The sequence below is a fragment of the Elephantulus edwardii genome, unplaced genomic scaffold (assembly GCF_000299155.1).
Source record: "Elephantulus edwardii isolate Elephantulus edwardi_28Jun2011 unplaced genomic scaffold, EleEdw1.0 scaffold00314, whole genome shotgun sequence".
Lineage (NCBI taxonomy): Eukaryota > Metazoa > Chordata > Mammalia > Macroscelidea > Macroscelididae > Elephantulus > Elephantulus edwardii.
In genome coordinates, this window is record NW_006400064.1 from 744,180 (window position 1) to 756,656 (window position 12,477).

General features: G+C 42.8%; 1 protein-coding gene and 2 pseudogenes across 1 annotated transcript in view; 1 reads left to right on the forward strand and 2 right to left on the reverse strand.

Annotated features, from left to right (window-relative positions):
* Positions 1-12,477, forward strand: part of LOC102852207 (leucine-rich repeat-containing protein 48-like) — a 156,054-nt gene that overhangs the window by 86,057 nt on the left and 57,520 nt on the right. Inside the window, exons 8-10 of the mRNA XM_006901182.1 lie at positions 5,309-5,440; positions 6,915-6,985; positions 8,530-8,653. Of these exons, the coding sequence (XP_006901244.1) occupies positions 5,309-5,440; positions 6,915-6,985; positions 8,530-8,653 (327 nt within the window). The remainder of the gene's footprint in view (positions 1-5,308; positions 5,441-6,914; positions 6,986-8,529; positions 8,654-12,477) is intronic.
* Positions 2,364-3,974, reverse strand: LOC102850976 (annotated as a pseudogene).
* LOC102862812 overlaps positions 10,598-12,477 on the reverse strand; it is a 16,118-nt pseudogene continuing 14,238 nt past the window's right edge.

The following is a 12,477-nucleotide window of genomic DNA, read 5'->3' on the forward strand; positions in this document are numbered from 1 at the left end:
GAGATGATATCTTATAGTTGTTTTAATTTGCATCTCTCTTACAGCTAGGGATTTTGACCATTTCTTCATGTGCTTGTTAGCCATCTGAAGGTCTTCTTCGGTGAAGTGTCTGTTCATTTCCTGTGCCCATTTTTCTATTGGATTATTTATATTTATCTTGTTGTGGTGTAAACTTCCTTTTTTATTATTGGTTCTTGATCATATGCTACTTCCTGAGAAGGTTCTGTGTCAGCCAATTCTTTTTGGTACAGTGACTCTGTATTCCTTCCATCTTCTTCTGATGCTTCCTGAATCATTCAATATATTGCACATAGCATCTTTAAGTATTGCAACTCATGGCTTGAATTTGTTCTTCAGTTCCTTCAGCTTGAGAAATGCTGAATAGGTTCTTCCCTTTTGATTTTCCAACTCCAGCTCTTTGCACATTTTTTTTCTAGCACTTTGCTTTGTCTTCATGACCTGCGCTTGGAAATCTTTTGTTCAACTCTTCAGCTTCCTCATTTCTTCCCTTTGTTTTGGCTTCTTAGCATTCTAGTGCAATATTCATAGTCTCCTTTGACATCCATGTTGGTCTTTTCTTTCTCCTTTGTTTCTGTAATGATCTTTTGGTTTCTTCATGGATGATATCCTTGGTATCATCCTATATACCTTGTCTAGTCTTTGTTCATTAGTGTTCAATTCCTCAAACCTATTATTTAGATTATTTTATTATTCATTTTAATGAAAGTTTACAGAGACTTAGAGTTTCTAATCATTCATTCTTGCACTTTTCTCCCTGTCCACCCTCTCCCCCCAATTCACTCTTCTCCTTGAAAAGTAAAGAAAAACTCTTTCACTGTTACACAATCCCTCCCCACAAGTCCACTTCACTGTGCAGCCTTCATTCTGGACTCCTGTTATGACAGTAATGCCCAGTCATATATCCCTTTTAAACAGGTCTCTCCCTCATCTGTTTCAATGCAGTATACATCATTCCTCCCCTCCTTCTCTGGCTTCCTTCAACCCTGATGTCAGTCCCGTTTTACAACAATGACCACATGCAGTGGTCCTTTTGTGACTGAGATATTTCATTCAGCATAATGTCGTCCAGGGTCATCCATTTTGCATAATATTTCATGAGTTCCTTGTTTTTCAATGCTGCATAGTATTCCATTGTGTGAATATACTACAGCTTCTCTATCCATTCGTTTGTTGATGGACACTTGGGTTGTTTCCAGCTCTTTGCTATTGCAAACAAAGCTGCAGTAAACATGGGTGTGCATATATATCTTCCTGGCTGGTGGTTATGGTTTCTTTAGGGTAAATTTCCAGTAGTGGAATTGCTGGGTCAAATGCTATTTCTATTTGCAACTTTTTTTAAAAGCGCCATACTTTCTTCCATAGTGGTTGCACTATTTTACACTCCCACCAACAGTGAATAAAAGTTCCAGTTTCTCCACAACCTTGTCAGCATTTGATGTTTGCTATTCTGTTAAATTTTGCTATTCTTACTGGTGCAATAGATTCAAGGTCAAACTTGTTTTTGTAGATTCTTTTCTTTTGCTTCAGTTTGAATTTGCTTCATCTCACTAACATACTTTGGGCATGTTGCTAGGAGGAGCTGTTCCTTGGAGAAGGACATGATTCAGGGAAAGGTGGATGGCTGGCAATGAAAAGGAAGACCCTTGACCAGATAGACTGATGCAGTGACTGCTTCAGTGTGCTCTTGTGTGTCAGAAAATATGAGGGTGGCTCAAGATTGAACAGGGTTCAGATCTTTTGTTCATAAGTTGTCGTACTCCACTCGATGGCACCTAACAACAACAACAACAACATTTCATTGATGGTCTTTTTCCACAGTCAGCTTCTGGCCTGGTTTTCACAGCTGATAATGAACTTCTCCAACAATTTTTTTTCACAAATGTAAATCAATCTGATTCCTGTGTAATCCATCAAGTGAGGTTCACATGTAAATTTGCTGTTTGTGTTTTTTTTTATAAAAGGTGTTTGCAAATGAATAAATCATTGACTGTACAAAATTCTATCATTCTATCTCCATCCTCATTTCTGTTACCACGTCTGCATTTTTCAACTACTGACTTTCCCCCAACTTTTGCATTGCAGTCACCAATTGTTATTTTTTCAAGTAAAAGAGTGAAACTTAACTTTTATTTATAGGACACTGCAAGATTAGAAAAAAAGAAATCCAATGACAGGAAAAGCTTCTTACAGTATGTTTGAAACTGTTCAAGTATAGTTTTTTGGTAAAAAGTAATCCATTAACAAATCACATTCATAAAGAATTCTTAGTAGAGAAACAGTAAAACAAAGTTATACCAAACATAGTACACAACAAGCAACTCTTTTATTCATTTGTACAAACTTTAAAAATTAAAGGTCCCAGCAATGCCATTCTGAACTTGGAAGGTGGTATACCCTTCAGACATTCTGCTGCAACATTCTGGTCCTCTTCTTCCTCTACAGAGAAATACTTTTCAATAAAATTTAATGAAGCCTTGTACACACTCTCATTTTCATGGCTTTGTAGAGCTTCAGTTTTGTCCAATCCTTCCCATGCTACAATCATTATGCTAAGCTTTTCAATTTCCATTATTTTCTCAGCAGCCTGAAAGGTGTTTGAAATGACAGCCAGGATATCCAGAATAATCTTAGTATCCTTCACAGATAAAAAGTTCATCGGTAGCTCTATTATGCCACAATGGATGAGGTATTCAATCTGTTCAACTGTTCCACAACCCATTCAGCTTCTTTTTGAGTCTTAGTCTGCCTTTGAAAGAATGTCAGAGAGGAATGGGACTAATCCTTGATTAACTACTTGTTGTTTCTGGTCCTGACAGCCTGCTGTAAAGTTTGACATTGTCTATGTATCTTCCTTCTGAATATTGGTTTTAGGATTGGTTAGGAGGCTGGGAAACACAGCAAGTGATCCCCCAACCTGAGTCTGATCATCTGTTTCCATGCCAATGTTCCCTATGGCTCTTGTGCAGAAGTCAAAATTGCCAATTCAGTAACTCCTAGGAGCTTCACGAGTTAGGGTACGGCTCCTGTTTTCATAATCATTGCAATTCGTTAATTTGGACCATCAGTAAGATAGGAATAGCTGAACAGGTATCTTCCAACCCTTCTGGATCATCATGATGCAGGAGTCAAAGTAAAGTAGGAAGATTTTTCTCAACAGCATCTAAGAGTAGTGCAGGATTCTTATGTAGACAAAGATCTGAAACTGTCCCAGTAAGATTACATTTAAGTGTTGGCAGATACCTATTGATCTACTTCCTATCTTACTGATGGTCCAAAGTAATGAACTGAAATGGTAACCACATGCTAAAGATGACATATCAGGAAATGTAAGTAGTGCTAACAGTGGGTCAGTTGCACCCTATTTAATAACCAAGTCTTGGAAAGATGAGCCATCACCTGCAATGTTTCCTTGAGCCCATACAGCCTGTTGACTGATGTGAACATGAGGAGATGCCAACAGAGAAATGAAAGTTGGACTAGCACCTCCATCTCCCACAGCCTTGGTCTGTCTGTCCAGATGTTTCCAAAGCAATGTTAGCGATTGCCCAAGCAGATTCAAACTGAATAGGACCACAATCGTTTCTGCTCAAGAAGGACACAGTTTAGAATCAAGCCCGCCCGAATGATGTTGTCTATGGGGGGTTGTTTTTCCCCAGAAATCAGTTTCCTAGCAGCTGTGTAGCCTGAAGCTGGCTCTCCAAACTTACTATTTATGCCTTCGATAAGGTCATCAATCTACAGTGCCCTGGTTATCACAGTTTCCCTGCAGTGGAGAAGTAGCATCATTGAATAAAGTGCTTACATTTCTCCTTTTCAGCATCTGGTCATCCTTCTTAGCTTTTCTCAGTTCCACATTAACTTCTATGCGGCGCTGATAATTTCTGTACTGTACATCTCCTTGTTCTCTTAAGCTTGGCAGATGATGAATTAGCATTCTTCTCTTCAGTGGACATGGTTGTGAGACAAAAGGAGAAAGCTAAAAGTTGTGGGCAGGCTCAAGATTCTATAAATGGCAAGCAGTAGGTAGGCCACCCCCATGGATCATCCAATGCAGCTCCAAACCAAGACCGTGTCCACCAATTATTCTTAATACATCTTGATTGTATGTTCAATAGACTTCAGACTGCAAAATTTGGTAGAATTCTATTTCCTCCTCTTTGGCTTTAGTTATTGGTGCATATATTTGAATGATATCATGACATTAACATGTCTTCTTTGTATGTGTATGGATAATATCCTGTCACAGCATGGATCTAGAAATGGTCTTTTTTAAAAAAAATTATTGTAATGAAAGTTTCATTCATTCATAGTTGCACAAAATGGTCATTCTGACTATGAATATGACCCCATGTTTCCTCACTTTTTCATTCCCTGCATAGTAGATCATATGATTGTCTGATTCAGGGTGGCCCATGTCAGTCCATCTCAGCTCACCAGCATTAGTTTGTTCCATTAGGTGTTCCATTTCTTTGCCTTTGGGTTAGCAGTGTAGCTTCCCACAGACTACACCACCAGAGCTCCCTGGGCATTTTCTAGGATGTGTTCATCACTGTGCTATGTGCCAGATGTATATACTCAGGCCTTATGAGGTGCATACACCACAACTTCGAAATATGCAAATGCAAAACCCAGAGCTTGGAAAATAGAAGTAGTTCCTCAGGTTCACATATTAATTAGCAAGCAGTCCGGGTAGGATTCACATTCAGGCCCAGCTGACTCGAGTTCCAGTTCCCTCCTTTTGCGTCTGTTGGTGCCAAAGTCTGTTCCAGAAATCTCATGTATGTTCTCAGTGCCTTGAGTTACTGGCAAGGATACTGAGGAGAATAGAGGATCAATAGCTCATACAAGGTCACAGAACTGGCAAGTAGTGAAGGTGATATGTGAGCTTGATGGTTAGACCCTAGAGTTCATGTTCCTACCCATGAAACCAATTACCAACTTGCCATGAGCTCTGGTGGCCTACTGGTGAGAAATTGGCACTGATAACTCTAAGGCACACAGTTCAGATTCACCAGATGCTCTGAGAAAAAGATTTATGATATTTAATAGCCTCTGAAAGCCTGCTAGAGGGTCAGCTATGAGTTGGTTCTGATTCTACACCACACAACAATATGAGCTAAGGTGTGAAGAACATTTCATTCAAACTTTGTAAATAAATCTGTACAAAATAAAAACACACACACACACACACACACACACACACACACACACACACACACTCACACAACCCCAACATGAGTTAATTACAACTAGTTGCTGATTTCTGATGCACTGGTTTTATTCCCAGAATTTAAGCACTATTCGAGATGAGTCCGAGATGCCTATTATTGAGATGAAAATAATGGAGTGCGGTGAAGACATCACTCAGCTGTTCAATATGCTCATGACCCTGGAGATGCAGCTGGTGGAACAGTTGGAGGTGAGCAGGACCCTAGAGGAAGTGGGGGCTGGGAGCCTGCTGCTCCATAAGGACTGTGAAGCAGACTAGCTGTCAGGCTGATGGCAAGTGCTGTGCTTAGGAGGCTCACCTTGTGGTCAAATCTTGCTCACCAACCTGGAAATAGAGTAGGTTTGAGTTGGATCTTGTGGAAGAAGAAAGGCAGATCCCCCACCTAACAGGGAGAGGTTTGTTATGGGCCCTGGAGCTGACTGGTTGCTTAGAGACAGAGCAGCTGCACTCTACAGTCTGGCGTCACTGTAACGTGAAGCAGCCAGAGCCTGCAGTTCACCAGTAAGAATTCATGAACAGTGTATACCAACTTTGTAAGCAAATAAATATAAAATTTTAAAAATTAAAAACAAACAAAAAAGAATTCATGAAACACCAGAATAGCGTGTCTTCATGAGGCACTGAGTTAGAGGTCTGATGGTACAATGAATGGGGCCTGCCTGGATGCTGCCTTGTATGAGCTAGGAGATGGTGCCTAATTTGTTCCTCATAGGCCCAGTGCTCCTCTCTCCCAGACATGAGACTGATGCGCTGCATATCCCTCATAAGGTGGGCATGCTCCAGGAGACAACCACACGGTGTTCTCAAGCTGGAGACCCTTCTTAGCTGCCACAAGTTATCCAGAGTTCATGAGCAAGTACACATATGTCAGCGGCTGATAAGCTGCAGTACAGATGTGCTTCCCAATGACTGCTTGAGACAGCTGCATTTACATGTGGTTGGGGAAAGTGTAATTAGCTTGACCTGTGGACAGGCCTTGTCCAGATTCTGCTTGCAGCCCCTGGAATCTTAGACCATGTAAAGGACTTACCCATTCTGAGAACCACATCTCCACTGAGCATCTAGGTCACAGAGCCTCCATGGAGGCCATCAATTCCCTGAAACAGATACACAGCAACATGCAAGATTCAGGTGATGACTCTCCTGAGAGCTGCTGAGTGAGGGAACTTTGGCACAAAGTTTGTGTGAAGTGATTCATGTAGGCCTAACAATAACTCAATACCAGACACCTTAAAACTCCATTTTATAGATCAAGAAGTAAAGCCTAGATAGGTTAAAAACTGTATGATAATTGCATTGCAGTAGCAGATCTGGGGGTGATGCTGTACCATTTTTGTGGAGTGATAAACAGTCACAGTGAGATGCAGGTGACTCTGTGGTTGGGTAGGACACACAAGACCAGAGAGAGGCTCCTGTATGAGAAATAGCCTCAGGTAAAGAGCAGGAGAAAGCAGTGGACATTCAACTTATGGTGAGTAAGTTTATGTGGCCAGAATATAACTACTGTGGGAAGAGATGGGGCCATTCACAGCACCCAAGTAAGTTGGAGATAGACATGAGGGCAGAGGTGACCAACTGCTGCTGTGTGCTAAGCAGCACCTTATGCTCTGCCTCTAGGTCTTCATATCTAAAGCACAAGTTAATTTTTTTTTTTCATTCCCAGGAGACGATAAATATTTTTGAAAGGAACATCAATGACTTGGTAGGACTCTTTATTGAAAATGTCCAGAGTCTATATCCTTCCAGAGAAGACTCTCCATGAGGAGGCCAGGCTCCGCTGATTTGTGGGGTCATCCCAGAGGCTCCAGAGCCCCTCACCCCTGACTCCAGGGAGCTAGGTTATTGTGTACAATTGAGTCAGAACTGACTCATAGCTGACCCTCCAGTGGGTTTTCAGAGGCAGTTAATCACATGATTAGTTGATTAAGAGATTGTCCATCCTTCTCCTGTAGAGTAGGTGGTGGATTTGAACCATGTGCCTTTGGAATTGCAGTGGAATTTCTTACCAGTACACTACAGGGTCCATACCTGCCCCGCCCCCAACACCAGCACTGTAAACAAGCTTAGACAGAGTAAAAAGTCAGCCCTTGCTCATTTGATTTACAGAAAAATCCTCCACCAAGGGGATTTAAGTTCAGCCAGGAGCAGTGAGAAGGTCCACCTCTGAAATGAGAGGAATGTCATACCTCTATTTCACACACACACACACACACACACACACACACACACAGGGAGGGGGAGAGGAGAGGGGGAAGGGGAGAGAAAGGAGAGAGAGGAGAGAGAGGAGAGGAGAGGAGAGGAGAGGAGAGAGAGAGAGAGAGTGAGAGTGTGTTAGTACAGCTTCAAGGATTGAGATTGGGCACATGCTTAAATTGTTCAAAAAGCATGGCACGAAGTTTTCCCCCAGACACCCAGGTCAGCCGTGGTCAAGTTGGAGCAAATGTGTAGCTGCCTACGTGTTCCTGTTCCGGTAGAGTTGTGGGGTGCCTGCCTCCAAGTGGAGGACATGCATAGGCCAAAGCGCTCCAGGACCCCTGCATGCCCTGTGTTTTGGGGAAGCATGTCCTGAGTGTGGGGTCAAGAATATGGACAGATTCTTTACAGTGAGTTAGTCAGATTGAATGTCAGAGATTAAAGCTAGTATTGAGACCTTCTGCCACCATTAAGCTATTGAACTCACTGCCCTGCCATGTGGATGAAGGTGCAGCAAACTATTGGGATCTTGCCCTCATGGGTTGCTTGGACAGAGAACAAGAGTTACAGGTATGATGAATGCTGATGGAAATGCAGGCTAAGGGACACCAAGCCACTAGATCTGAGGGGAGGACTGAGTGGCCAGGTGTAGGCCTAAGAAGAGGCCCAGAAGTCTTGTTCCCAAAGAGAGGCTGGTGGGCATTTCTTCATTGGAGGTCTTAAACCAAGTTGAGGAGCTGTCTTCATCTTAGGTGATTCTAAGCCAATGGGATGGGGTCCAGGCTGCCTGTAGCTTTGAAAGCGCACTCTGGCTGCTAGCAGAGTAAGAGTTAGGTAGGCAAAAAGCAACGATGGGAAAAGATAGGGTGTGAGACTAGGCAGAAGGTAGGGAGTTGGGATGGATCTAGTGCTAGTACATGCATGGCTCAAGACCCTTCTACTCCACAAGCCTGTTCTTTCCTAGCTGGAATGACATCCCCTGAGAGCTGACCAGGGACCCCTTGACAGTGCCCCTTAGGGTGACCCCTAATCCCATCAGGGCTGTACCCTCCTGCTGCCCCTCCTTTACTTAACTCAGAGTGCACCATGGCTCAGTGTCGGGACCTAGAGAACCACCACCATGAGAAGCTCCTGGAGATCTCCATCAACACTCTTGAGAAGGTAGTCAAGGGTGAGCTCGATGAAGACCTGCCTGATGATGTCCGCGCGGTGAGCAACAGGGACTGTACCAGGGGTGGTAGTAGGCCCAGCTCTAGGGCACAGGAGATAAAAATCTCACTGAGACTCAGTGTCTTCATTTGCAAAGTAGAACAACAGCCCACTTTCCGTTATGGGGACTGTCTTAGTTATCTTGTGCTGCTGTAATAGAGACAGTACAAGTGAATGGCTTTAACAAATACAAATGTAAACATTTTGTTGTCATTGTTATTGTCAGGTACTATTGAGCTGAGTACTCCTAGCAATCCTGTGAAAAACAGATCTGAACCCTGTTCTATCCTGTGCCGTCCTCCTTATTTCTGGCATACTAAAGCCCATTGCCATAGTCACTGTGTCAATCCATCTCATGGAAGGTCTTCCTCTCTTTCATCAAGCCTCCACATTTCCAAGCATGATGTCCCTCTCCAAGAAATAGCCTCTCTTATCAACATGTCCAAAGTATGTGAGATGATGTTTTGTCATCGTTGCATCCAAGGAGCACTCTGTACTTCCTCTAAGACACATGTTTGTTCTTTGTAGACTTCATGGTATATTCAGTACTCTTCTTCAATACCACAGTTCAAGGCATCAATGTTTCTTCTATCATCCTTATTCATTGTCCAGCTCTCAGGTGCATAGCAAGTGAATGAAAAGATTGTGGCCTGAATCAGGCACACCTTAGTCCTCAAACTGACTTCATTGCCCCTCAGTAATTTTGAGACTACAGACTTTGCCACTGCAGTACATCTCCTGATCTCCTGACTGTTGTCAAGAGTATTGATTGTGGATCCAAGTAAGATGAAGTCATTGAGAGTTTTAGTCTTCATCTATCATGATGTTGCCTATTGGTCCAGGAGTGAGAATTTTTGTTTTCTTGATGTTGAGATGCAACCCATATTGATGTCTGTAGTTTTTGCTCTTCTGCAGCAAGTGCTGCAAGTCCTCCACACTTTCAGCAAGCAAGGTTATGACATCTGCATAACACAGGTTGTTGAGTTTTTCTCCAATTCTGATGCCCCACTCTTCTTGGACTCCAGCTTCTCCAGTGACTTACTTAGCATACAACCCTAACACATGCTTTTCCTGATTTTAAACCATGGAGTGTTCCCTTTCTCTGTTCGATTAACAGCCTCTTGATTTAGGTACAGGTTTCACATGAGCACAATCAAGTGTTCTGGGATCTCCATTCTTCTCAATGTTAGCAATAATTTGTAATTATTCACACAGTCAAATGCTTTTGCATATTCAATAAAACATAAATAGACATTCTTCTGATATTCTCCACTTTCAGCTAGTATCCATATGACATCAGCAGATATCCCTGGTGCCACAGTTTCTTCTAAACCCAGCCTAAATGTCTGGCAGTTCTCTGTCAATGTACTGTTGCAGCAGGTTTTGGATGATCTTCAGCAATATTTTGCATGCATGCAATATTATTATATTATTTGATAATTCACACTTTCTGTTGTAATACCTTTCTTGGAAATTGGAATAAATGTGGATCTCTTCCAGTCATTTGACCAGGTAGCTGTCTTCCAAATTTTCTGGCACAGACTGGTAAATACAAACATCCAGGGCTGCATTCAGAGTACAACAGTATTTAATGGTTAAATGCTCGTGTAGTGTTACAATCAGTTATAGAAGCTTTGCTGGATGACAGTACCCAATCCTTCCCCATACCAGGCAAACTAATATTGAATATGAGCCAGCATGGGCAGGGCCCATGTCCTCATTCCAAGGGCCTGAAGGAAGGACCAGGATCAAACAGTTGCCATTATATATTCATTCAATAAGGGAGGAATATACCCCACCAGCAAGAAAAACCTCTGTTTTCACTGTCAAATGAGATGAGGATAAGATTTAAAAGAGGAAACCACTGAAGGGACAGTCTAATGTAAGCTGTTAATAATTCAGAGGGGTAGGAAGACCCCCCTGGTCTCCATTTCCCAAAGGTGCTCACTTTCCCAGCTTCCTCATTCGGTCATCTATGCCAGCAAAGTTACCCTCTACTGTGGTCAGGTTTTCACACATGCTTGTCAGCACTTGGGTCAGGAAAGTGGTATTGTCCTTGAGGGAACTGGCAATCATCTGTTGAGTGGTATCCAAATATGTCAAAAGCTGACCAAACCGCATAACTTGTTTGTGCAACTGTTTTTTGTTTTGTTTTGGTTTGGGTTTTTTTGTGCAACTGTTTTATGGAAATGAGCCGCTGCACCAGCTCAGGAAGGGTGGAGGCAATAGGGCTCCAGTGCTGTATGGTTTTTATATAGTTGATGTACCTTGCTCTGTGTATTTGCATCTTCTACAGAGGCTTTATGTTTTGTGATCTCATTCCCCTTTCCCAGGGCAGTCTGTACTGGAGCCTCCACTTGATCCAAAACTGCAAGACCCAAGGCTTTCATCTTTGCTTGCAATAGCTCTGTAGTCTCCGTAAGACAAGTTCCTTGTATACCTGCAGAAAAGGGATTCTGACCATCCTGATCACAGCCTCCAGCTCTGTCAGGTGCTTCTCAAGTTCTGCCACTTTGGCAGCTTGAAAGAACTTGTGCTCAGGCCGAGAATATAATTCGTAAGTGACAAGGTTGCTATCTGGAAGAGCCCCACTGGTGGTCTTACTGGCTGAACCAATGCTTTTGCTATTTTTTGTTGCTGTTGCTTCTAACTGCTGCAGCAGGCACTTAGTTAGAACCCCATCAGGGTCAGTGAGGTTGACTGCAGCATCTGGTCCCAATAGTTTCTTTAGGTGGGAAGCAACCAGCTGCTGCTTTAGAGCTGCCAGCTATTTAGCCAGTACCACTAGGGTCACCTTCTCCTCAGTGGCTGATTCCTTCACTCTTGTCTTGATTTTTTAAACTTCAGTTGTAAGCTCTTGGACCTCATGCAGCAGTCACTGGTACTTTTGCTGGGGTGTTTCCTTTCCTCCCAGACCTTCTCCAAACATTTCATAGTTTCTACATTTATATCCTGTCCTCTTGGTTTTTCCAATACGATCGGAAAAATCAAGTCCCTTTGTTGCCACTCGCTTATCTTTGAACTTGTCATAGACTGCATTAGAATTGACAATGATGTGTTCCACACTTCTGTTTGCCAGTTCTTTTGCATCAAACTCTGCATGATCATCCTCAGGTAGGTAACTGGTTTCATAAACATCAGGTTGTTCCTGAAAATGGTGGGAAGATCAGCATATTTAGGATCCACCACGATGGCAGTGAAGCAGGGTTGGGGTACTGAGACCTCAGTAGAGTCAGGGCTGGCATTCAGGTAGAGGATATGCTGAGTCCCAGGTCCCAGGCTTTGTCATGGGCAAAGGGAGCCCAAAGTATTATTTTTATTTTCCTACCAGGCTATTCCCCACACACACCCCCAACCCATTTCTCAGGTAACCTTGAAGGCCCCCTTCCATTTGGGCCTGAGGGCCACAGGCCCTGGGGCCAAGAAAAACCTATCTACACACCAGTTCTATAGGACACATCACCATCGCTCGGGAAACATTACCACTAAACTTAAGAGACACTGGTCAAACATAAGAAACTATCAGCAGCTGACGTGTTTGGAATCACAGAAGCCAAGGAAGCTTCAGATATAAGCTATCAGATCAAGGACTGGTCAATGGGAGATAGATGTTGAAGGGAGTGGGTAGAAGTGGATGGGTAATCCGGTGGATGGTGGAGCAGGGAAATAAATGGGTAAAGACACATGTGCCAAAGGCAGGGACAACACTGATACTAATGGTTAACTCACAATAAGGGATAGATCTTTCACTTTTTCTATAAAACACTGGTCTGTCTGATACTTCTCTAAATCTGAACATTCAGATTAAGACAGACTAGGAAGAA